The sequence below is a fragment of the Carassius auratus genome, unplaced genomic scaffold, assembly GCF_003368295.1.
Source record: "Carassius auratus strain Wakin unplaced genomic scaffold, ASM336829v1 scaf_tig00214714_1_2670353, whole genome shotgun sequence".
In the NCBI taxonomy this organism is placed as follows: Eukaryota; Metazoa; Chordata; class Actinopteri; order Cypriniformes; family Cyprinidae; genus Carassius; species Carassius auratus.
The window spans coordinates 453,933-480,697 of NW_020527778.1; the positions used below are offsets into that span (position 1 = coordinate 453,933).

Consider the following 26,765-nt stretch of genomic DNA (forward strand, 5'->3'; position numbering starts at 1 on the left):
CGTTTTTTGCATGTAATTGTATGCATGCTCTTCTGAGCAGTTTGCCTTCGAGCGTTTGCATATATAATGCAGATGTGAGTAATTATGTCATTGGCTGAAATCTTTTTATATAGTGAGTCATTGGTTATGTCACATAAATGGTACCCAAATTCACATACCGTATTTTCCGGACTATAAGTCGCACTTTTTTTCATAGTTTGGCTGGTCCTGCGACTTATAGTTAGGTGCGACTTATTTATCAAAATTAATTTGACATGAACCAAGAGAAAACATTACCGTCTCCAGCCGCCAGAGGGCGCTCTATGCTGCTCAGTGCTGCTGTAGCCTACACTGAAGACATAGAGCGCCCTCTGGCGGCTGGAGACGGTAATGTTTTCTCTTGGTTCTTGGTTCTAAATAAATGCGACTTATAGTCCAGTGCGACTTATATATGTTTTTTTCCTCATCATGACGTATTTTTGGACTGATGCGACTTATACTCAGGTGCGAAAAATACGGTAGATTTTCTAATTCTACTCGTATTGCAGTTTGAGCTGCTTTGTCTCTTTTTATTTCTGAATTGGCTGATATTGGAAGGTGATCATATCAGGGCTTACTATATGTTTTCCTAATCAAACCATAAACTTTGTTTGTAATGTTATCAGTTATCATAGCAACCATTAATACTTATTTAATTATGTTATAAGTAGGTAAAGTCTCAGAAAACTGGTACAGTAACCTTGAAAAGAGTACACCTTTGTATCAATTTCTTTCCCCAAAAAGGTCCATATTAGTACCTAAAATGTATACATTAGTACCTAAGAGTACCATTTATTTGGGTCCCATGAAATGCATTTTTATTTTTCCCTAAATTATGTGTTTATTTAAAGATTTTGTGTTTCATTATTTAATATAAATGTAATGCAAAAATGGTGTCTATTGAAATCGAATTAATGCAACTTTAACAATTAAAGAAATCTTTTAATATTTAATTAAATAGTGATATATGTGTCAGGGTGTACGTCTCAGTATGTGTGTATGAGTGTGTGAATCCGTGTATAAATGTGTGTGTGTGTGTGTGTGTGTGTGTGTCTGTTGGCATAATCCTGTTCAGGAAACAGGTATTCTGGGCTGCTGGCTTCTATTTATTCACACCGACACGCAAAGGCATCCGTAAGCCTCCATTAAGACAGGAATGGAATGTATTGAGACCTGTCCACACACACACACACACACACACACACATGCGCACTTGCAAATTTCCATGGAACAGGTTCCTGCTTTGGTGTAGGTGAAAGCTTCTCTTCTGCTAACTTTAGAAAACTTAAATATCCCTGTATAAAAACACATTAGCTTTGACCACACACACACACACACAGAGAGATGCACACACATCAACCTGCACATGCATCACACAACACTGAACACACAACATGCATGTTCCCTTTTGAAGTGCATTAATATTTCTGTTATCACACACACACACACACACACAGGTGTGTGTCCATTCATAGACTGGGCTCTCGCCATCTCAAATCCCTCAGATTCCAGGGTCTGATCCAGGTCTCAGTGGGACATTAAAGTTTTTTCCGCTTGGGAATTTTGGGGAAATTATATTCATGTTGTGCAGCGATAGCATCAGCGTTCCGAGTGCTCTGATTGGCTGTGGCCCTCTCCGTCTGCTGTGAGAGCGATAGAGGGATGTGGAGTGAGTGGAAAGTTAGCAGCAGTGGATGAATGAGAGATGAAAGGATGGCTAAAGCCAGGATGGAGGGGTTGACAGAGAGCTGCTGCAGGAAAAGAGAGAGAGAGAGAGAGAGGGCTGATATCTCTTTATCCCTGGCGTCTGGTGAGCGGCGCTTTGTTCTGGACGTGTGTCTGTGTGTGAGGAACGCCTCAGTGGCACCGCACCCCTCAGATGATACAGTAATAATAATAATGCAATAGATATATTGAACATAATCTAATATAAAACTAGGGATGTCCATTGATTAAACATTGTTATCAAACTATATCTAAACATGATGATTAATTTACCAAATTCAATAATTAGGTTGCATATATAAATGACTTGCATTTTACAAACTAAATTTGTTCATTTTTGTTTAGTTTAAGTTACTAAATAAACTTAAATGTAATAAAAAAAGATTTTTTTTAATCTAATGCAAATAGCAAATATGCATTAAATTAAATATTTCAAAACTTTAATGTGTTTTATTTCAGCTAGTTGTAGTGATTGAAGTTGAAGTACTGAAATAAAATAAACTAAATGAATTCAAACTTAAAACTGTATAATGTCATTTTAAAAACAAACAAGAACGAATAAAAATGGCTTAAACATTACAATTAAAATAAAAAATGTAGAAATAGAAAATATTGAAATAAACACTGCCTGGTGAGAGATGGTAAATGTAAATGTAACATTTTTATAATTTATTTTGACCATGTTTATTAGATAAATGAAGTACTTAAATGGCAAACAATGTTACAAATAAAAGTTATGCCATTAAAAACATTTATGTTTAATGTAATTTATCTTTGGTAGTCCTGCCGTTTATTCACCATTGAATCTAACTAAAACTAAAGTGCAATTGTAACCAATTTCAGAGCTATAGAAACACTAATAGAATACACTAATGTAAACAAATATGGTAGAAACACCGATGTGCTCTCACACACTCTGTCGTGCCCTTTTCATCAGCGCAGGAGTCTTTGAGGTCACTGAGCGCGATCGCAGTTTCACAGGTTCAGTTACAGACAGACGGCTGGGAAAGGAGAGAGAGAGTGATGCTGATGCAACTTTAGACCTGTGTGTTTCCCGTAGAGCCCCCCTCAGCTTTCTCACACACACACACACACACACACACGGGGAAGGTTTGAGGTGGCGCCCTGACCTCTTTATTTATTAGCTCTGCTGAGCTGTGGAGTCTGTGGTATTTTCTTCCGAAATGCCATGCATGTGTGAGTGCATTTACGTGTGTGTGTGTGTGTGTTTGCATGCTCAGGCTTCAGGTATTCAGCAGGTTAAAATTTTAGATCACTTCACCAACCTCAACACAAAAATGAACAGCGCTGGCGAACAGATTAACAGATTATCTTTCCTATGCCCTTTTTTTAATTATTGTTACATCTTGGTTCAAAATCATAAAATGCTACTTTTCCCATTTTGTTTTTATTTATATTGTTTTAATCTAATTATTTATACATTTTTAATCTTTCTAGTTTGTGGTTCAGAAATTACACCGCCATGAACCATGATTTGCTACTTGTTAATTGGTCGCAGACAGCATCAGGGGGAGGGACATTCTCATTCTAACGCATTTGATTGGACAGAAATCCATGCAGTCCAGGATGAGTCATCAATATATTAAATCTGTTTTAGACGAAAAAGACTATATTTTAAACATGAATATGTGTTTAAAATAATATTTAGGAGTACACCAGCATACCGATGTGACTAAAATGTTAACAGGCACCAACTAAAAGCCACTAAATTCTAGTTTTAATATCATGATGTTTCTAATTATTTCTTTGTTTTATTTGTACAGTCGAGATAAAGGGTGTAATAAAGATGTGAGTCAAAGTCATTTTGGCTTGTAACATGTTAATCAGATGTTGAGTGTGGTTCGTGGTCGTGCACGTCTGTGTTTATGTGAGTGTTTTTGTGTCTGACTGCAGCACGTAAACAAACCAAATACCGTGAGAACGGAGAGGTGTGAAGAGCGTCTCTCTCTCTCTCTCTCTCTCTCTCTTCTACTCGGGCTCTCTGTCTGTCTCCATGTCTGGCTCCCGACCCCAAACCAAAATGAGTTTTCCTCTTGTGTCAGCAAATAATCGGAGATCGCTCCTAACCCTGCGCGAGCCTATCTCACACACACACACACACACACACACACACACACACACACACACACACACACACACACACACACACACACACACACACACACACACACACACACACACACACACACACACACATTTCATTTAGATGTTTTCCATGTTGTGCACAGATTATTATCCTCAATCCTTTTTTCTGCTTTTTCAGTGGGGAAATATTCACAGATAAATGTTTTTTTACTGATCTTCAGCTTATCATGGATCTTTCTCTTATGGATCTTAAAATGATTTCTGTCAAGTGTAATAAAAAAGTTTTGTTCCAAATGTTCCTAAAATTACATGTGCCTAAAAACCCCAATCAACCCTAAAATCAAATAAAATCTTAATATAAAAGAGAGAGATTTTATTTTTCATGTCTGTTTATATTTACATACTTGTTTTTTTTATTATGTTTAATAAAAATGTTGAATAAAAATGTTTTTATTAAACATTTTTATTGTTTCATATTTTTTTCATATTTTATATTTTTATGCAATACACATCTCAATAACATAAAAAGATAAATTTATTTATTTTTAATATATTTTTTATGAAAAACACAACTCATGATGCAATAAACGAAGTCTCTTCTGCTCACCAAGGATGCATTTATTTAATCAAAAATACAGAAAAAACTCTAATATTGTATTCTGTCTAATGTGCTAATTTATTATTAACTGCTGTTTAATATATTTTTGGAACAGGTGATACATTTCTTCAGGATTCTCTGAGAAATAAACATTTAAAAAGAACAGCATTTATTCAAGATAGAAGTATGTTTTTCCTTTCACATCTTATCAACTTAAGACATCATCGCTGAATAAAAATAATAATTTGTAAAAAAAAAAAGAAAAAAAAGATTGAAAATACATTTTGTGACCCAAACTTTTGAACGGCAGTGTATATGCTGTTACAGAAGATGTAGATGTATGGGTTTGAATGGCGGCCAGTGGATCCAGCTGCTGTAGTTACAGCTTCTACCAGTAGAGGCGCCCTGGACCACAATAACGTCTCCACTCATCCACTTCTTCTTCTGCTCTCTGTTTGTGTGCCATGCCTTGCTTGATATCGGCTCCTTCCTTCTCTTTTCATCTCACTTTTCATTTCCATTGCAGCAGAAGCACTACACAAACACAGCAGCATGAAGAGCCAGACTCATGTTTGATGATTAATGGCTCATTTAACACTAATGAAGGAAAATAAACCGAGCGAGCTGCGAGAAACAGAACATGTAGTATGTGGTTTGGATCAATCACAGTCATTGCGTTGAAACGTGGCAGCGTGCAGCATTGTGATAAGAGATCCACACCCATAATAAAGCAAAATAAAACTAACAGATAGGAAATGTAGATACGGGCCGTTGTGCAGCAGTCAGTAAATCAGTGTCTTACGGACCCACCGCCGTGGCTGGCATCGGTCTGCATGCGAATGACTTCATCCTGCAGATGACAGCATGTCTTCTAGCCCCATTACCCTGATTTGAGGTGGTTACCAGATTAATGGGTAGCATTCAGTCGCTCCCCACAGGAACCACAAGCGAACACCCATCAGCACACACACACACATGAGGTTTCAGAGCGTCTGCGTCTCTCACTGTGAGTCACTTCACATCCATGGCAATTGTCCGGTGACACTGAACCCAGGTCTGTGGTTCTGTCACTCTGACACATTCCCTCTTTCCACAGCATCCTCACCCAGAGCAATCTATTTTGCTCTTGAGGCCGCTCTTTAAATACAGGCTTCTCATGGACATGAAAAACCAAAAAACATATCAGGGAATATATTTTAGTTACATTTTTTCATGCAACACACCAGGCAAAAACATAAACAGAAAAGTAATTGTATTTAATTTTATTCAGAATTGTATATGCAGTACACAATTCAGTAACATACACAGATAAATTAATTCTCCTGATCTTAAAAAGCCTTTTGGTTTAAAAGCTTCTGCTTAAATTAATGAGGCTAATTTTGATAACACATATAAGTGTGAATTTCTTTACAAAACTAACATTTTAATTTAAGAAAGCTTAACAGAATATGTTTTGAATGTATCTGATTATGTATAAGGAAATTGTTAAATAATTTTTTAATGAAAGACTCAACTCCAAAACATACACCGATAAATGAAAGCTTTCTTATGCTTTATACAGCTCAAAAACATAAACAGAAAAATAAGTGTTATTTTATGTTTACTTTTTTTCATGCAATACACAACTCAAAACTGTAAAGCATACCAGAATATTATTCTTTTTTATTATTCTATTTTATTTTTATGTAATGCACAACTCAAACACATAAGTCAATCATTTTATTTAATAAATATATTTTTTCTTTTATTTTTAATTTTCATGTTACACACAACTCAAAACTGTAAAACTTGATTATTATTATTATTTTTTTTTTTGCAATACACAACTCAAGAACAGAAACAATAAAATTCAAGAAATTATTTTTGGCAAACATTTCGGTGTGTTTCTCATACAAAGCTCTCAAATCATATGGACTCCTGGTAGTCATCAAAAATAGAAATACAATTTCTCTTGATTTTGGAATGATTTCAATATTGCACTGAAGCATTTTTTTTTTCTCATTTAGATTAGTTTTTTTGTCTAGCTGTGATGAATTCAGTTTTTGACTGTTTGATTTGTGCATCAAATCAAACGCTTTTTAAAATCAAACAAAATTTTCTTATACATAATCGGATACATTGTTAAAAGTCTGTTTTTTTAAGAAATTCACATTTAAATTTCTCTACAAAACTGGTTTTAATAATTTAAGCAGAAGGGTTTGGATCAAAAGGCTTTTTAGGACATTAGAGAAATATAAATCCAGTCAAGTGTTCCCAGACGTTTCACTGCTACTGTATATGTTTTATAGTCTAAAATAAACAGAAATATTATAAAAGCTCTTATGTTTTGGAGAGCCGTTTCTATGATAATTAGCACACAGCCATGCGTGCAGACAGGAGCTGAACTGCGGATCATTATGGCAAGCGAACAGAGAGAAAAACACTTTGAGATTTTCCATTTCACATAATGTGCTGCAAATGTTTCCAATTTTCCATTTCATACTCGAACAAGCTCATTTGGTTAAAGGGGGTGTGAATGTGTGTCTGCCAGAGATGCGAAGCTACAGCATCAGACTCTGATTTGGGAGATTTTTAGTTAAACGCATTAAGAGGAATACAGAATCTCCCAGTGTGTGTTTATGTTCATGTATATTCATGCGTGGCATCATTAGTTCATTAATCTTCTCTTTTGAGTGATGTTTGCCGAGTCAGGGTCCCAAATCCTGGAATAGACTTGTCATGTGACTTCACCTTTCAGAGTAACTTTTCTAGTGTAGAAATTTGTGAATAATATAATGAAATTTTTTAGGGCCAGTAAAAAACGATTTCCAGTCCAGCAAAAAAAACAAAAAAAAAAAATTTCCTGTTCATGTATGGCGGTTTATGAAGCTTGATCATTTTAAAATCTTAATTATAAATTATAATAGTAATTTTTAAAAATTCAATAAAAAGAAAAAGGCTCTCTATTTTGCATTTACAATTACTTAAAAAAACAATTGCAGCGTTTTTTAAGCTGCATCAGATATAATGAACTTGTTAGTGATCTTTCTAAAACAAGAAAGTCATGAATATTAATTGTTCAAAAAGTGTGAAAACCCTTTTTTTTCCTAAAAAGCTATTGTCTCTAAAAACATCATTATTAATTACTATATTATTGTGATTATTTGTTAATGCACCAAATACACAGTTAAAAACGAATATTCTGTCAATTGTATGTGCATGTAAAGTGTATTTTTTTTCATGCGTAACCGTATAAAATATATAAACGTACATTTAGTATAGAAGTATAATTAATTTATAATATATAAGAAGTGTATTTTGATAGGGATAGCAGACAAGATTAACAAGACACAGGTGCAAACAATGAATGCTGATGAGTCTGGGCAAAGGATTATGGGAAATGCAGTCCAAGATTGAGAGACAGTGCTGTGAGTGCCCTCTTGTGTTTATCAAGGGCACTCCAGCTGATGATCATGACAGTATCAAATATTCTTTCACAGTTAATTATAATATTCTGAAAATTGTATGTGTACTATGTTTAAAATGTTTAAAAGTATAGCGAAGTATAAAATTATATTTAGTATAGAAGTAAAAAGGGTTTCAAAATATACAAATTTTAATTAATTAAAAAATGTTTCTATTTTCAAAAATAAGTACAAAATACTTTACAATAAGTATATTATTATGATTTTTGTTGATGCATCAAATATTCTTTCAGAGTAAAGTCTACTATTCTGAAAAATTGTATGTGATAGCAATTTATATAAAACTTTAGAAATGTAATAACATTAATAAATTATATTTAAAATAGAAGTATATTATAGGAGTATTTAAATGATAAAATTTGAAATAATTTAAATATATAAATATTCTTTCACAGTTAAAAGTTTAATATTTTGAAAGCTTTTCAGTATTATGTATGTATATTATATAAAAAGATTAGAGATGTTTTTAAAGTTAAAAATATGTAAGTATAAAAATGTATTTAGTTTAGATTTTCATATATATTTTTTAAATAAGTCAAATTTAATTAGTTTATATTGTATGTAGCTGAATGATTTTTTAAACTTTTCTGTTAAATATTACATACTGCGGTGCATTACCAAATAAATAAATCTATTTTAATTTCAATGCATCAGTGAAAAATCAATAAAACGAACAGCAAAGCAGCTCATTTTCAGGATCACAAATTATCATGTGCAACTGCTTCCTCAACCAAAGCTGTTTATTTATTTATTTTTGTTTATGTTCAATCCCCTGCTAGTCTGGAAGTTTCTGAAGAAATATTTGAAGAGCTGCTAATGATTCCACTTTAACTAATTCAGAGGAACAGAGAAATGGCATCACATAAAAAGATAAACAAGTGAATTAGGAGCCGATTCAAACAAATCAAAATCTCTTACCTGCTCACCTGCGCCTCTGCATTAACCAAATGTCAAATAAAAATAAATCCATGCAGGAAAAGTGACAGGTGATGCTCTAGGCAGCTGAAGCTCATTTCATATGGAGAATAAAACTAGTTAGTGAAACATTAATGGCAGATCGATCAGCACCTGCTCACTAATGAGTAAAAGTGATGTGAAATATGACACTGAGTGTTTTTTGTTCCACGACTTTCTAACAAACACTAAGTGTAATGTGCCACTGACCTTTAGTTTAACTTTTATTGTTGCAGCTATTAGTATTCAGCACCGTTTAGAACACCTCCCTCTCTCTCTCTCTCTCTCTCTCTCTCTTTTTCTGTTTACTGCACATTTAGTGAAGCTTATCGCATGGCAACCACAATTAAAGTACACCAAGTCAGCAGTAGCAGAGAAACAGACTGAAAAAACACTGAAACACCTCCAGCAGCGAGCGAGAGAGAGACAGATAGACGGACACAGTGTGTGTGTGTGTGTGTTTTAGTAAGTCTGTACCTGAAGAGAAGAAAAAGGAAGTGCGACAGGTGAAACTGGAACTGCACAGGTATGTGATTAGCAGAATGCCTGAGGAGCGTCTGTGTGTGTGTGTGTGTGTTTAGTAGTTTTGTTAAAGGGTTTTGCACACTAATCACACTCGATGCGTGCCGACATGCTGTGTTGAGAGATGCTCTCAGTGAGAAGTTCTCATTTGGTGGTTATGCTTTTGTCACAGCGCTCGTTTGTGCTGACGAACGGCTAATTCGTGTGGTTTGAGGCTGCTGAGGTGTGAAAAGTCTGAACACTGGAGATGATGTTCTGTGATTTCATTCGCTGTGATTCCAGCGCTTCATACTTGAGTGTAGAAACGCAGTACTCACAGTGGCAGAGGAAGAACATCATCATCATCAGAAGTTAACAGGAATATAAGTGTATGAGCGAAGGTTTAAAATCATACTTTAGATGTCATAATTCAGTGTTTTTCTGTGTCGGAGACTCTGACAGGTAAAGGTCAGAATCACAGCGGTGATCATCCTGACTCCAGCTGTTCGCTTTGAAACAACCACACACCCTTTCAAATGTCACCACATCTGTCTGTCTGTCCATCTATCTGTCTGTCTGTCTGTCTGTCTGTCGGTCGATCTTTTCATCTGTCCATTGATAGTTGAATAGTTAAGGGTTAATGTACTGTTAGCCAGACATTTATTACCAAATAAACCCTTGGTAGGTTACTGCAGATCATTTGATAATGTGTGTAAACCCACTTATTTCACGGCTGCTTACCAAATTAATAAATAAATTTGTATTAAATACTAATTTGATACATGAGACAGATATGTTGGAGTTGGTTGGGGAACAGTCGGTTAAATGATTTAGTCAGATTATTTGACCACAGAATGTTGCAATTGACCAATCAGAATCAAGTATTCTGGAGTGTAATAATCTGACTGCAGTTTTTGGAGATGATTGTATCTCTGTAAATTGGTCGTGACGCTGTGTTTGTGTGTGTTTCAGAGTCTGGGCTCCATCGACAGGAAGGGAACGCGGCAGAGAAGGTAAGACACGTCTGCGTCACGCTCTCATTCGGGTGATGCAAGGGTTAAATATGCCACGATGAAACCGTCAGGTCACTGGGAATGTGTTGAGCCACAGAACAGCGAGATAATCTAGTTTTAGCCAAACTGTAATCTAGAGTAAGCATTAGGGCTGAAACAATTCCTCGAGTAACTCGATTACAAAAAATTATCGAGGCAAATTCCTCTGCCTCGAAGCCTCTTTTAATTCATTTTAAATCTCACAGGTTCTTTCGCAATGATTTTTTTTTAATGTGAGCAGAAGGAGACACAAGCGCTGCGTCCGAAGTCACATACTAGATAGAGCTGGCATACCACAACTAGGGCTCTATGATTTCCGTGATGCAGAAAACACGGAGGGAATCACGGAATCCAGTCATAAAAACAGAATTTACAGTTTAACCTGGAATGTCACGGAATTTGCAAAATTTTGAATGAATTAATCAAAAATAGGTCATTGCACTTACATCAAATCAGGATATGTGCTAATATGGTTTGATTTGAGTAAAACTAGCATCACATCACATACACAGAACTGTAAAGGTACACCAACCCGTCAAAATAAAAGTCCTGTTTAGTTTAGGTATTGCAGTTTAGTACCAAAAAGTTACGTTTGCTTAATTTTCAATAATTAAAAGATGAATTAAATTAATGTTTTATGTGTTTAATGTGCATCTCAGAAAATGCTTTATTTAAAACCCCAACTGAATGGCACTTAAATGCACTTAATTCATCTGTCAACTTTATTGTCATTGTTCACAGTACAAGTACAGACAGAGAAACAATGGGTACTAATTAAATGTTTATTTTTGATGTATGCATTGCATTCTATGCATTTTAAAAAATAAAAAAAAATTCTAAAAAAGGAAACTTAGTTGTTCATTTTAAGAGACACTGGAGTCTTATTTTCTCTTGCATAATTAATATTGCACTTTAATTAAGCAAAAACAAATTTTATCCGATTACTCAAGTAATCGATGGAATTTTTGGTAAACGAGTATCTCATGACAGAAATGGATGCATTAAGATCAGATTGAAGATGTGAGCGCTGTAACTTGCTCGTGTCACCTGTAGGTTACGCATCAGCTGCATTTGAACAATCTGTGTTGCATCTCAACAATAAATGAGTGAAATAAGTCTCATTAATGTTTTAGTGCTCCTGACATGTTAAATGGTCTTATTATTGGGTCTGTGAATTATGAAACTGTCACACAGTGTGGTGTAGGAAAGCCTTCCAATCAACAAGAACGCCATGTTAACTTGGTTACTAGATTGAAAATGGAAAATCTCCTAAATCTGTCACTAATGAGAATTGAACCGCTGATCGGATCTATTCAAAGGACGAGCAAAAGATGAAGTCTTGTTTTCCTCTCTGTGAAGGTTATATAATTCTGCTTTGTAGTATTTTTCACCCCAAATCAATGATAGCGGATGTAGTGTTGATTATTTGGCCTAATAAGTATACTTCATCATTGTCAGCAATTCGTTAGTAATTATTATGTCTGTTCTGGTCGCAGGTTAACAATGTGTGTCAATTTTTCATCCTTGCTGAAAGTTATACGTTGTGCAAAGCAACAAAATCACATTTCATAATTTCACAAAATCTAAAATCAAACTGACAGCAATTAAATACAATACTGCTAAAAAATTTGGGATCACTGAGTTTTATTAAAAATTGTACTAAAAAAAGTTTCTTCTGCTCACCAAGGCTGCATTTATTTGATCAAAAATACAGTAAAATTGTGAAATATTATTAAAATGTTAAATTGCTGTTTTCTATATGAATATATAGTAAAATGTAATTTATTTCTGTGATGCACAGCTGTATTTTCAGCATCATTCCTCCAGTCTTCAGTGTCACATGATCTTCAGAAATCATTCTGATGCTCATTTGCTGCTCAGGAAACATTTCTTGTTATTATTAATGTTGAAAACTGTTGTGCTGCTTCATATTTTTGTGGAAAGCGTGATCATTTTTTTTGTTGGATTCTTTGATGAATTAAAAGTTCAAAAGAACAGCATTTATATAAAAAATAATATTTTTTTTGTATTATAAATGTCTCTCACTTTTCATCAATTTAGTGCTTCCTTGCTGAATATGTATTCATTTGTTAAATTAATAATAAAAAAAAAACATAGTGATCCTAAACTTTTGAACTTTTCAGAGACCTGTCACATATGTCTCATAAGTTGTCTCAAATAGAATTGAATTGTTTTTCCAAATTTTTTTTCTTTTTTACTAAAAATGTGTATAGACAGTTTTTTTTACGTAACTCTGAAATATACAATTTTGTTCATGAATATGCAGTTTACTTGCTATTAAGTGTCTTGTAATAAACGTTGGCAAACTTTGGAAGGCTTTCCAGTCAGGCAGACTGAAGGAAACCTGTGTGGCCTTCCTCTCAGAATTTCAATTCAGTCAGACACATTGTTTCTGTGTGCACTGAGTGAACTGAATTAGTGAGGAAAAAACATGCATGTGCTCTAACCATTTGTGGTCTCGCGTTTGGACATCTAGCAACCGTTTGTGAACAAACCACATCAACCTTACGTTGTAGGACTAGTTATTGTGGGTTGCATAACTGAAGGGAGAAAATCTAATGAATGTGAATGATTGATATATGTCAGCAGTGTCCATATGTCTCTCTGTCTCTCTCTCTCTCTCTCTCTCTCTCTGACACACATAAGCATTTTTCACATAGACAGTGTAATAACTCTAATAAGTGTGCATGTTTCTGTGTTTGGTTTTGTGGTTGATGTGTGTATGTGTAAAGGTTGACTCAGTGTGTGTGTGTGTGTGTGTGTGTGTGTGTGGAGGGGCTGAAGTTGTGGTTTGCATCTTTGATGTGGTTTGGCCATGAAAAGTCTGACGGTTCCCTAACAGTGCCGCGCCAGACACACACACACACACACCTCAATAAAGCCCCACCAGAGGAACTTTCCCGCGAAAACATCGCCTGGCATCTCACTCATTTGTGTGTTTTCCATTCTCGTTTTTCTCATACTCTCACACATAACCCACATATATATATATATATATATATATATATATATATATATATATATATATATATATATATATATATGCACACATTTGGCCACAGGAGATGACACAGCCGAAACCACCGGCTTGGAGAACTTCCTCACAAACACACGCTGTTGTGTGTTACCGTGTGTGTGTGTGGTTGACGTCTATAAATGTCTGACACGTTCACACGTTCGTGATCCGCTCCAGAATAAATAATCACCATGATGGTCGTCTCCACTCTGATTGAAATCTTGATGCCCTGTGGAATTGTGGGATTCTGGAGGGAATGACAAGATGGGAGACGCTTTCGGTCCATTCCTGCAAAGACCACAGAGAGAGAGAGAGAGAGAGAGAGAAGAGAGGAGAGAGAGAGAGAGAGAGAAGAGAGGAGAGAGAGACATGTGGCGAGTAGGTGGCCCTCTAGAGAAGCCACTTTTGTTTTGGAGTTCAGGGAACATGAATTAGAAGTGTGTGTGTGTGTGTGTGTGTGTGTGTGTGTGTGTACTAGACTGTACTGAATGAGTTTATAGCTGTATTGGGTGTTGATATTCATATACTCAAATATACAGAAGCAACATTTATCGAGATTAACTTTTAATGTTGATTTGAAAGTTTTGACTAAAGTTTAAGAAGCCTCAAAATGTGAAGGTTTATATGCTTGACAGATGTAATGATACATTGCCAGAAGTTGATTCTTTTATTCTGAGTCACTTTAATTATGATTTTCGTTAATTGAAAGTAACACACAAATCCCAGTGTTAACGTGTGTGTATCAGAGGTGTAAAGAGTAACTGAAAACCATACTTGAGTAATAGACAGACACCTGTCTAGATGAGTGAAAAAGACTCCAAGGCACCATTTACAACACGACTTGAGTAAAAGCCTTTAAGTGGAAATGTCCAACACATTTGATGTGCAGTATACAGAGCCTTAACTGACCGGTTTGTGTCTGCTGTTTAATACTGTGTGTGTGTGGTATTTATATGCTCATCTAATGAGCAGCCGGGGCTGAAGCGCTGGAGTCTGAGCACCCATCGACATCTAACAACACAGACAGACACTCGCCTCTCCCTCGCTCTCCACATCCACTCCAAACCTAGTGAGACGCCTACCTAGCCAGCACACAGATAGCACAGCCTTCAGTTCAAAAGCACCTTGAATTGCATGCCAAATTTCCATCCAGTTGATTTACAGTGACAGACTTATTAACTTAATATGATGCATACATCAATGAAACAGGTGAGATTCACACACTCAATTCATTCATGCATGACTGGCAGCGTTGAGTAAGTTACTGTAAAAAAGTAATTAATTACTAGCTACTAATTACATCAACAGTGTAATTACTGTAGATTACTGTACTAATAACTCTCTCTAAAATATATTGCATTACTTATTGCAACCTCGACCAGTTTAATAATACATGGATGGACATGAAACTGCTCTTTTAATTCTTTTAAATACATAATATAAAATTGCATAGATTATCTTTGGACTGACCAGTGTATTTAAATGGAGAGGGAATTTTCCTGTAGTCTTTACAGTATTTAATGCAATTACATCAGAAGTATCTGTAATAAAATTACAGAAAAAATAAGCGTAATCCCTTTTAAATTACAATCATTCATTTCTTAGTATTGCATTACACCTAACACTGCTGACAAATATGCTTCTCATTATGTTTATTAGTTTGTTTGATAAAAGCCTGCCAGTTCATTAATAAAATCAGTTCATTTCAATTTAAATCATTTTAACTGAATATTGCTTACCACTTGCCATATTTTAACCATGTTTATACTTTGAACCAATTGTATTGATTTCACAGTGATTCTAAGCAATTTGAATGAATGTATTTTGAAAATATTATTTATATAAAATCAAAGAGGTGCAAATAGTTGAAAATAAACTGCTACGATTGCATAAAACTGTCCTGTTTCTTACCTGGATTGGATTTATTGATAATAAATATATAAACTGGGTTAATGTCTATTTAAAACAGATTCAATTTATTGTTTCTTTTAGAGAAATCCAACCTGTTTCAATGATTTATGACTAGCAAAAATGCATCACATTACATTTAATACTTTAGTAAAACAGCATAATCAAAATGCATGGAAATTTCAAATGCAATTCAAATTGGCCAAATTCTGCAGTGTGTATCCTTTATAAACAAGGCAATCCCAGAATGCTTTGTGCAGCTGACTTGATTTTGAAATCTTCTCTCTCTCTCTCTCTCTCGCTCTCTCTCTCTCGCTCTCATTCATGTCTAAAAGTGCATACAAATTAAGCAATGACTTGTGCCGTGTTTATGTTTGCTATTTATTTTTATACCGGTGTTTGTGTGTACATGTCCATACGGTGTGTGTGTGTGTGTGTGTGTGTGTGTGTGTGTGTGCTCTTGAAGGAGGTGATGTCATCACTAAGGCTTTCCTACTGTAAGAAATCTACTAAAGGCATTACATCAGCACATGGGACCCTGACTGAGCGCAGTGTCATCCAGAACAGCTGCCGGCAGAATCAGATTAATCCCGCTGTCCTTCTTCCTCTCTTATTCCCAAACGGCTTCTTTCTAGGAACATTCCTTTCTGGAAATACGGATGCGGTCACCTCTGTATGGCATGAGCGTTTGGGACGCGCTGGCACTGGTGTTCGCCCGCTGACCTTGTCCTTCACTGTTTAAACATTCTTCAGGCGCACTTGTTGACTTGTTTGTCATTAAGCGATTGTAGGATCGTTCATTCACGCATTTACAGCACTGTCAGACTCACACGCACAGATCTGCATATAGAGTCCGCTGCTGCTGTTATGACCACACTGTTGCTAATGAGACGACAAATTCAACACATGCAATCCCTCTTACATAAAGTTTAACAGGGGAGTCTCTTGGAGAACATCTCCAGGCCAAAATGCACCTTATTGTGACATCATTTTCTTGATGATTAGACTTATTTTCCTTTTAAGTTTTTGTAAATATATTTTTTTTCTATATACATTCTCAGACCTCATATAAAATCTTTTAAAAATTGAACACCTGGGATTAAAAATAAATAAATTAAAATGCAAAAATTCAAACCTAGCAAAAAACAAAATTTTAGAATTTTGAAAGATGTAAAACAGTAAAACAAAATATATATATATATTTATTTAAATTTTATTATTTATTTATTTATTTATGTATGTATGTATCCATAAAAACAATAATAATTTTATTATTAAATAAGTTTTATTTTATTTTCATCATGTTTGTCCTTTTAGTTTTGGGCAAAATGATTTTTGATTTAACCAAGATAAAATGTTTACATTTTTAAAGTGACGCTGAAATGTTAAATTGTACTATTTGTTTATAATTAAAGATCAAATATTTATACACATAATGGAAATATTTGGTAAATCTCTGGACTGGTGAAATTAACTAAATAAACTAAATTGATAGTATTTTGAAGAATGTAAAACAATAAAACATTTTTATTTTGTTTATTCATTTATTATTTTAAGATTTTATTTATATTTATTAATTTGATTTGTTATTAATAAACACAATAATTTTTTATTTATGTTTATTATTTGTCTTGTTTCATATCATTATCCATATTTGTTAGTTCTATGAATAATAATAATAATAATTGTATTATATTATTACGTTTTATTTTATTTACATGATCTTCATCCATTTGTGGCAAAAGGATTTTTGATTGAAGTGATAGAAAAAGTTGATCTGCATTTTTAAAGCGACGCTGAAATTAATTTTTCAGTTTGTGTGTAATTGAAGATCAAATATTTATACACATGAATGTTTGGTGAAGTTCTGGACTGCTGTCAAGCACTGTGTGTTTAAGGAAACACTGAGTAAATCAGTGTATGTAGAGTAATCATGCTATTTCTGTGTGTTTGTGTTTCTCAGGGCTGAGTCTGGGATTGTGAAGTTCACCCAGAGACTTTCTTTGAAGGACAAACACTGCAAGGACAGAAGTCAGTCGTCTAGACCTCCGGCCTACAGGAGGCGCTCTCTCAGCGTGGACTGGTACCACAACATTTACATCAGTCTATGTTTTCAATAATGTCATTTTAAACAGCTAAAACTAGTTTGCGTGAGATTGACTGCCCATTTGGACTCAAAAGATGCCAGAGAAGCCATGCTGGCTCTGAATGCTGCTAGTTACCCAACGTTTCTCCTCCGCTCATCTCTACAGACATCATGACTCCAGCTCTGACTGTCTCTCTGCTCTCCACCCTCTCCGTCTGTCACGGCTTATGCATGTCCAAAACTCACAAATCTGACTCACTTCCAACATGCTTTTCTTAGGCACTTTTTCTGAGGTCATCAACATGCATTTCATTTTAAAGGCACGTGAATCTCTCTGCATTTTTAATTTTTTTTTACTGTTTAAGAAAAATGACCAAACTTTGACCACAGTTACTCATTTGGACACAATTTTTAATGGTGCCTCAAAGTACTTTAATGAAGGACAGATTCGTATAGTGCTTTTCACAATGTGCATTGTTTCAAAGCAGCTTTGCACAAAATCATGATTTTAATGTTTATAATATCTTAAAATCTTCATGCCTTATAGTTGCATTTAGCAGATCGGAGCTGGACAATAATATAGTTGCATTTTGTGATGATACAAGCAATCAAGCAGTTGAGATTTGATATATAGTATGTATTTATTTATGTAAGTATCCTGTATCAATTATATATTTATGATAGCAAACATATAATTAGAGCGGGTCATTTGAAAATCTATACTGCACTTTGTTTTTATTAAATATGTTTATTTAATTTCTAGTTAATGTTATCACATTGGACTAAAACTTACTGACTTTGCTCACATATAGTATGTGGCCCATGACCAATCAATTCCAAAAATAAACACAAAACCAGTGCTAACTGGAAGATCGTAGCTAAGATTTGGTGGTAATGAAGCATAATGAGAGATTATACAAGCAACTTTTAAATGTCCGGTCGTTTTCGACTGGGAAAACCAAATTTAAGAGATAATTCACCCCTGAATGAAAATTGTCTTAATTCTTTCTTCTGTTGAATGTAAAACAAGACATTTTGAAGTATTTTGGTTGATGGTACCCATTGACTTCCATAGTATTTTCTCATACTATGGAGCTCAGTGGCTACCAGCAACTCTTTGTTTCCCAACATTCCCAAAATCTTCTTTTACGTTCAACAGAAGAAAGAAACTCATACAGGTTTGGAACAACTTGAGGGTGAGTAATTGATGACAAACTTTTCATTTTGGCTGAACTAAGGATTTTCAGTTAAAAGTTATTTAAATCATCCCATTGTAAACCTGCTAGTATGCACTTTTATGGTGTTGAACTCCGAGTTTATGTGCTATTGTTTGTGCATGAGAAGAGGTTTGTATCGGCGGCCGCATCTGGGACATGGCATATGGCAGATTGGGAGCCGAGCTCCAGAGACACATATAACTCCGGGGAGTCTGAGGGCAGCGTGTCCCAGGATGTAGCCACCCTGGCTGGGCATGATGCACACTGGCCCCCCCTTGTTTTCAGGGTCGTGCAGAGACTCACGCAGACTCCCTGTCACCTCCTTCACGCCGAGCTGTCTGTCGCCAGAGCCTCTTAGACGGGCCTAACGTCACACACACACGTACGGGGACGATACACAAAGACACATCAGCACACACGCATTCATACATTGATTGATCCCGCGCTCACACGCGCATCTCGTCCCCCTGCGGAACATCCCCATGGCGACGGTCTTCTGTCTCTGCTCATCAGAATTAGAGAGATTTGCCCCATGGGGTGGGGGGCAAACAGGTGGTGGGCAGTTGAACTCTCTCACACAGCAAACACTCTCACAGGGGAGCGACTACTACTGCGATAACACACGCGCATACTGCCGCAAGCACACAAATACTCTCGTGTTTAATCTCTTAATCTGCATGGATTAGAACGAATACGCCCGCGCCAGAAACACGCAAATGCGTAGACGCACACATGATGGGAAAAGACCATGGATTTACTGTGTTAAACAAACTTGCTCCTGTTTTAATGCCGTCAAACGACGTGTGTGTTCACATGAAACGCATTTCACCGCAAATCCAAGTGAAAGAAATTGCATTGTATTCAATTAAACCTATTTTTGGAGATTTTTGTTTTGCAATTAGACATTTTTTGTGTATATATATTGTTGTAATGCAGAAATCCAACTTTATTATCGTAATGTGAATATATATATCATATATATGTGTATACATTGTATTATTTAAATTGTTAAATATTTGTAATGATTTTAAAGCACTTTTAAAGAAAGAAACTGCAGGCAAAACGCATGCACTGGTAAATTTTTAGGTAAATTTTGCAGGTTTTTTTTTCTCCATAACTTTTCTTCTTTTAGACTAGAGGAAAGAAGAATTCCTAAATATGCATTTAAGGATTGATTTAATCTATTTGTGCCTGTTAATTCCATTATAACACATACATTTAAAGACTGTTTTCTCAAAAATAGGACAAATCTCCAATGAAAGCAGTACTTACAGTGCATTGACCAAATTTAAGGGATTTTATTCCTGCAAGCTTTTAGAGAAGTTTTTGTTCATATAGCATTTGCCTGATTTATATAACTTTATATTCCTAAATACCTGGTGAAAATTGGTAAACCATATTTTCTGATTTACGGAGAGATAAAAAGAGACATTTAGTATGTTACAGTTTTTTGCTCTAGAAATAAATGCAAATTTAATTATCTAATACCTCATTTGCAAATTCAAATATACAGTTTCAGAAAACTTATCATACAAAACAGTTGTTTTAATGTACTGATTAATCAGCTGATCTATTAGTTCACATTTGTATCCTATTCACCTGTAGTTTATTATGATATTCACCATTGAGATTTCGAGGTGAAATGTGACCCGTTCTTGTGAGATTCTGATCAGCAAAGAGTGTTTGCATGCTGAAGATCTCTGTGGTGACATGCAAACCTGTTGGTGCGTCTTTTAAACAGCGAGGGAATCAACTGATTAGCTTTGATTCCCCATTGTGTGTGTTAGTGGTCGAAGGGTTAGACTGGCTCCACTAGGCCTGAAGTACACAAGAGAGAGAGACTGGTTCTGTTGACCCTAGTAACACACACACTGATCTGTAATACTGTCCTCACTGCCCCCTCCTGTTGCTTACTGTCACACACTCCACCTCCAAATTTTGGCTGGTCAGACTGCAGTCTGTCTGGTGCCAAGAATCAAATTTCAGACTCTCCTTTTCACAGCCACATATAACTCTCAGAGAGGTGTCCCTCTGCCCCCTTTCCGTCTGTCATAGCCAGCTACTCTAAAAGAAAGAGAGACGTCGTCCCGTCCGCTCTTTACGCATTCCTCGTAAAGCATTCCAAATGTCACCAGAGTTTTGTTTGGCAGAATCACTGTTTTTCTCACACATCCTCAAGACATTCTCTCGACTAGACTAGAAAATGTGTCTGGCTTCAATGGAAGTGAATTAGCATGGTTCAAATCATAATTATCTGACCGCCATCAATTCGTTGCAGTGAATGAAGAGCTATCGTATCGACCACAAGTGCAGTATGGAGTACCTCAAGGCTCAGTACTAGGGCCGTTACTTTTCACGCTTTACATGTTACCCTTGAGAGAGAGACTGGTTTTGGTTTCTTGCCTCTGTCGCCTCTGGCTTGCTTAGTTGGAGACACTTAATTTCCAGCGATTTCTCCAATTTGACTGCACAGATACTATTTAAACTGAGCTGTGCTGGATAATGACTATTCACTGAATTCAACGATTAACTGCCTTTTTGCATTATTGACAGTTTTCCTATTTAATGCTGTTCAGTTGCTTTGTCACAATCGGTATTGTTCAAAGCGCTGATTCTCAAACGATTCATTCAAAACAGTTCTAAGATTGAGTCTCTCTAAACCCCTCCTTTCCTTTGATTGGTCAGATGGCCCAGTCTGTTGTGATTGGTCTACGTGTCAGAAACAATTCTCCCATTGCCATAATTCTGTATTTTGAATGCTCAATAGAAAATATAAACATCTATTATGTATCATACTTACAGGCTGTGATTCAGTGAAGTCAGCTGGTCCAAATAAACTGGGTTTATTAGAGAAGCTGTCAAAAGTAAAATGACGTGTTTGTGGGTTGGGTTAAGTTGTTTGCGGACACCAATGTAAAACATAGGTGGGAAATATGCAAATGTAATACCCTGTGATATGCATCCATCATGAAAGTGGGATTTCGAATTACTGACGACTCATTATGGCCCAATAGAGTTGGTTCTTTATTTTAGGAGACAATAACTATTTATTGTGCACTTGTACAACTTTTCAGATCATTTACATTCACATACAACTACAGTGCATGAAAGGCAATATTGAAAATAAATATGATGGAATAACATGCATTGATGCATTGTGCAGAATAAGCCCAGGGACGTTCCCATTGTTCCCATTTATTTTCTGTATAGCAACATCAGATCTAAAAACCAAGTGACAAAAATACTCTCCAGCTTTATCATTGTCATCATTGAAACGAAGCGGATAATTTAGCAGCCACATTAGTGGAGGTATCCGGCTGAGTTTGATCTTGGAGGTAAATGTGAACATGTGTTCGGGGAAATGGTAAAGAGTAATCTCTTACCATCAGTGAGCTCAACACATGCACATGTGTGCAGGATTGCATGTGTTTATATGAGCCTACTGTTCTCAATGGCTATTATTCTTAGACCGAGACATTACTCACCAAATTTTCCATACTATGGCCTATTCTCGTTTAGCCTTGACTTACTGGATGTGTTAAATGTGCTTGTATTTGCATGCAAAATTTTGCTTCGCCTTTTGATGTGATGCCAGAAAAAAAATCCCCAGATATTTGAGCAGTTTTGCCCCCATCTTGACTGTGGTTTGTGCACACAATGTAAATAAGTGTGTTTTGCTGTGCATAAGTGCAATCCAATCATTTTTCAAATGAGTAGCATTTTGAATTACGAATAATGTTCGAAAAATCTAAATGTTATCCCGCCTGACTTGAGATTCTGAACAAAGCGTCACATGATCAATGTACAGAAGTGCTACTATGTTTCTTTCTTTTTTCTTTTTTGCTAATGTTTCAAAGTTCTAAATCTTTCAGATTTGGTATTCCTGGTTTTTTGTGTGGTCTCAGACGTTTGGACCTCACGGTAGTTGTGTGGTGGGAAACTATAAATGTGTGTGTGTGTGTCTGCTCCATTCTATCACCATTCGTCTGATTGGGTGCTGAGACGCCTGTGTTAACATGTGGTATCCCTGTTTCTTTTGTTTTTCTCCCTTTATCCCTCGTTCTTTTATCTGCTAGTCTTTCATGTGAGTGCGCAACGTTCGCTCAGCAGTGTGTGTGTTCGGCACAAGAGGAGAAGCTTTTGAGCCCGGCGATCAGCCGCCTTTGAAACTGATCTGACCTGCCACAGATATACTCACTTTTATCTGCACATACCTGTCCGTTAAAATAACCACGTTATTATCAGAGCACTCGGAGGTGTTCGCCTGTTTCTGGCTGCGTGTATCCGACGTGGACAACGCTCCGTCCTAATACAAGAGCATTTGTGACAGTTGTAGTTCTTGGAGAGCTTTGTTCTCTTTCCAACTCCAAAGTCCCTCTGAATGAATCTTCATATCCATGTACACACATATACAATATTAGTGGTCAATATAGGTTTTTAATTTAGATTTGACTTTTAGTCCCTCCAAGATTACTCTATTTTTTTTATCTTTTTTTTTTTTTAAAGTAAAACCTCACTATTTGAATAATTAGAACAAGAAAACGTATTTGCAAGAAAGATTTTAAGGGGCCAAATTTAGGAAAATAAACTTAATTCAAGTTTTATTTGCTGATAAGTCAAGCACAATTATGCATTTCAAGTATTTTAGATTTTTACTACATTTATTTAAATGTATAATTATATAGGACCCATTACTAAACATTAGTTAATACATTGACTGAAATTAACTAATGATGAACAATTAATTTAGCAATTTGCAAACAATGAACTATGTCTTCGTTAACATTAATTCATAAAAATACATCTGCTTAATGTCAGCTCAGGTACGTTAAATATTAACAGGTACAGCTTTAAATTTTAGTTTTGTATTAGTAAATGTTGAAAGTAACTAAGATTAATAAATCTTTTTTAAATCTAAAAAATGGTACCTTATTATATAGAGTGTTATTGAAATATTTAATGGAAACTTGTTGAATGAGTTTTGGTGGTGTATTTCTTGTATAAAAATACTATTTTTATATTGATGTATTAAAGTTCACAAATTTTTGCAGACTGAAAACATAAACCTTCAAAGACAACAATTAGCACTTTTTTTTAATTATTATTATTTTGTCCTGAGGACAGTGCTGACAGCATCTCTCCTTATTCCTCATAATTTCTCATTTCTGATGTAATTTCTTTTTCAGGGCTGAGTCCAAAATGACTCAACAGGTTCCAGACCCCCATCCTCTGATTCCCCGCAAATACTCCAACACGTCATGTTCGTCTCCGCCGAGTGCTGCACGACGTCTCTACAGAAACCTGTCTGGAAAGTTCCGCACGGCGAACCTTGTTCCGGACGAAACGTTTCTCCCGAGCCAGTCGGACAAGGACCACTTGCACAAAACCACCATGGTGAGATGCAAACACTTCAACAAGAATTATGCAATAATAAAAACCAAATTAGTCTTGCAAGACTACTAAATTTTGACTTTGCAGCTTGTGAAGCGCCCACTTAACATATGACTGACATATAATGCAGCCAATCACAATTGATGATGCTTTAACCTTCAAAAAACCATATTGCAACTCAAAAATCTTATTCAGTCAAAAGTGACATTGGTATATTTCCTACATGTTGTGTTTGCAGTTCTACAGCATGCATTGTTTTATGTGTGTGAGATCTATCTATGCATGCATGTCTAGTTCCAGGGAAACGCAGCTCTGTTTGAAGCCGTGGAGCATCAGGAGCTGGACGTGGTGGAGTCTCTGTTGAACACCTTCAGTCTGGAGGAGCTGGATTTAAATACCCCCAACAGTGAAGGGCTGCTGCCGCTCGACATCGCCATCATGACCAACAACGTGCCGATGGCCAAACTTCTGCTAAGAGCCGGGGCCAAAGAGAGTCCCCACTGTGAGTACACACTCCCTGTGATCAAACACATGCAGCACGAGCCCCGCTTTATGAATCATAAACCATACATCGACAGATGTTTGCCACATGCTATATATTACAATAAAGCGTTAGTGGCTTATTGCTTCAATCAAACGGCGGCAGCAGCAGTGTGATATGGTATGCAACACCAATGATCAAAACGAAATGTCAATTTTAACACCACTTTATATTGTCATCATTATTTTCACTGTAATATGTTTGGGAACGTCAAGTCATATTTCATCTTTTAGTTAAAAAAATTAATAAAACATTATATTTAATAAATAAAAATATGCACATTATGTATTGTTTAATATATTATTCATAAAATTCATAAAACATGACGCATAATTTTTGGAGCATTTTTTAAAACTCAAATTAAATTAAACTTATTTTTATTGTAAATGATCATATTGTAAATTTTCTTGGTAGCATTTGCTGTTCTGAAATTCATTTATGTTAATTTAAAAAAACATATTCAAGTAAAAAGACAAAGGTTATTATTATTATTATTTTTACATTGCGGTAATACCGTTTTTAGGGAGATTTTTTTATAAAAATTTACACATTTGAATGATCCTGAAACATAATTAAATATTAAATGAAACATTTAAATGTGAAGCATTTTTTTATAAACTCAACCATTTATTGTAACAAAGTAATATAACTATCAAAAGCTACCTATTAAAGATAATTCAAATTAATTTGCTTATTAACTTTTTTTTACAGTGGTGAACATGGCTCATTTATAACTCATTCAGTGCACGTTTAAAGTCCATTAATTCATTTTTACTGATGTTTAACTGTACACAAGTAGGATATAGGGAATACAGTGAATATTTCAGTGGAATTGGGTTGACCAATCAATCAAATAAAAGAGGTTTCATTGCCTCTCACATGTGTGTTTTTGTTTATAAAAGAAAATTATATAAAAAAAGACATCTTTTCCTTTCTCGTCATTAATAGGAAAATAAAGTGGTTAATGGCTTTTCATGATTTGATGAGATGTTTGCAGGTGTTTGTTTAGTGTGCTTTTGTACCCTTTAGTTCTAAGTCTTGAAGGCAGAGCTGCTCACCTGGCCTCGCTGGTGCAAGAGGCGGAGCATCGCATAGCAGAGCTTGTTGCACATGTGAAGGGGGAGGAGCCTGGGGAGGGGGAGGGGTCAAACAGAGAGAGGCAGCTGAAAACCTTGGAATGGAAGCTCCGCCTCTACATGCGCATGCAGACGGGATACACACATGCCAGTAAGCAAACCACACACACACACACACCTACACACACACACAGTCGTGTGTGGCACTGAGTGTGTCTTTGTGTTGAATCCAGGTCGTCCTGAGCCTCCCAGTGTCGTCCAGCTGTCCGTCAGCAGTGGCACCAGTCTCAGAGTCTACTTCCAAGAGCCTCTTTGTCACAATTCTGCTGTTATTACCAAATACCGCGGTGAGTGACCCCTGACCCCTGTTTAAGATTTCGATTATACCACTAAAACACATGAACACACACAACAGACCAGTCAACTAGCTGGTAAGAATCCAAATCATTTGACGGCCAACTAGAGAATATATTCCTTACAGTCGAGATGATAGTAGTAGTAAGTAAAATATTTGTATTATATTAAAGTTGTATCATTTGAACAGCCTTTTATTTTTATATATTTTCAGTTTTAAAGTAGTAAAAACAATTATTGTAAGTAAGATAAATATATACTGTTGTAGTTTTTTAGTTTTCTCATTTTTAGTCATTTTGTTATTGTGCTTTTGTCATTTTATTAGTGTTTTTTTTTAAATGTTATACTTTTTCGGTTTTAGATTTACTAATTTAAGTAATTTAAATTAGTTGCAAAGTAAAAAGTTATAATTTTAATTTAGTTTAAGTCTAATAGTTATATTTCTATTTATTCCAGCTGTATTGCAAATAACAAAAATCGCTTTACTTTTAGTTAATTAATTAATTTAGTTAATTATTTACTGATAATGACCTTGATGCTGTTATATACAGAAAAAAGCCTTTCCTCTGGTTGTAGTATCTGTCAGACATTAGGGATGTTGTATGGGTCCTTGAGTGGTGCAAACTAATTTTAGAAATTTGCTGATCAGACTTTGGGAACAAAAGACTACCCCGTATCTTTTCATTTTCACATTTTGCCATCACATTATATAAAACAACAGCCCACAAATAGACCAG

The 26,765-nt window shown here is 35.5% G+C and overlaps 1 protein-coding gene across 5 annotated transcripts in view; it reads left to right on the top strand.

The window, feature by feature from the left end:
• LOC113092658 (ankyrin repeat and fibronectin type-III domain-containing protein 1) overlaps positions 1-26,765 on the top strand; it is a 62,171-nt gene that overhangs the window by 20,060 nt on the left and 15,346 nt on the right. For 4 of the 5 annotated variants that reach the window (XM_026258343.1, XM_026258344.1, XM_026258342.1 and 1 more), the window contains 6 exons: positions 10,339-10,379; positions 17,327-17,446; positions 23,853-24,060; positions 24,352-24,559; positions 25,628-25,825; positions 25,908-26,021. In XM_026258343.1, the coding sequence (XP_026114128.1) occupies positions 10,339-10,379; positions 17,327-17,446; positions 23,853-24,060; positions 24,352-24,559; positions 25,628-25,825; positions 25,908-26,021 (889 nt within the window). Of the gene's footprint in view, positions 1-9,358; positions 9,392-10,338; positions 10,380-17,326; positions 17,447-23,852; positions 24,061-24,351; positions 24,560-25,627; positions 25,826-25,907; positions 26,022-26,765 lie in introns of those variants that run through there. The other variant, XM_026258345.1, reaches the window with a different exon arrangement.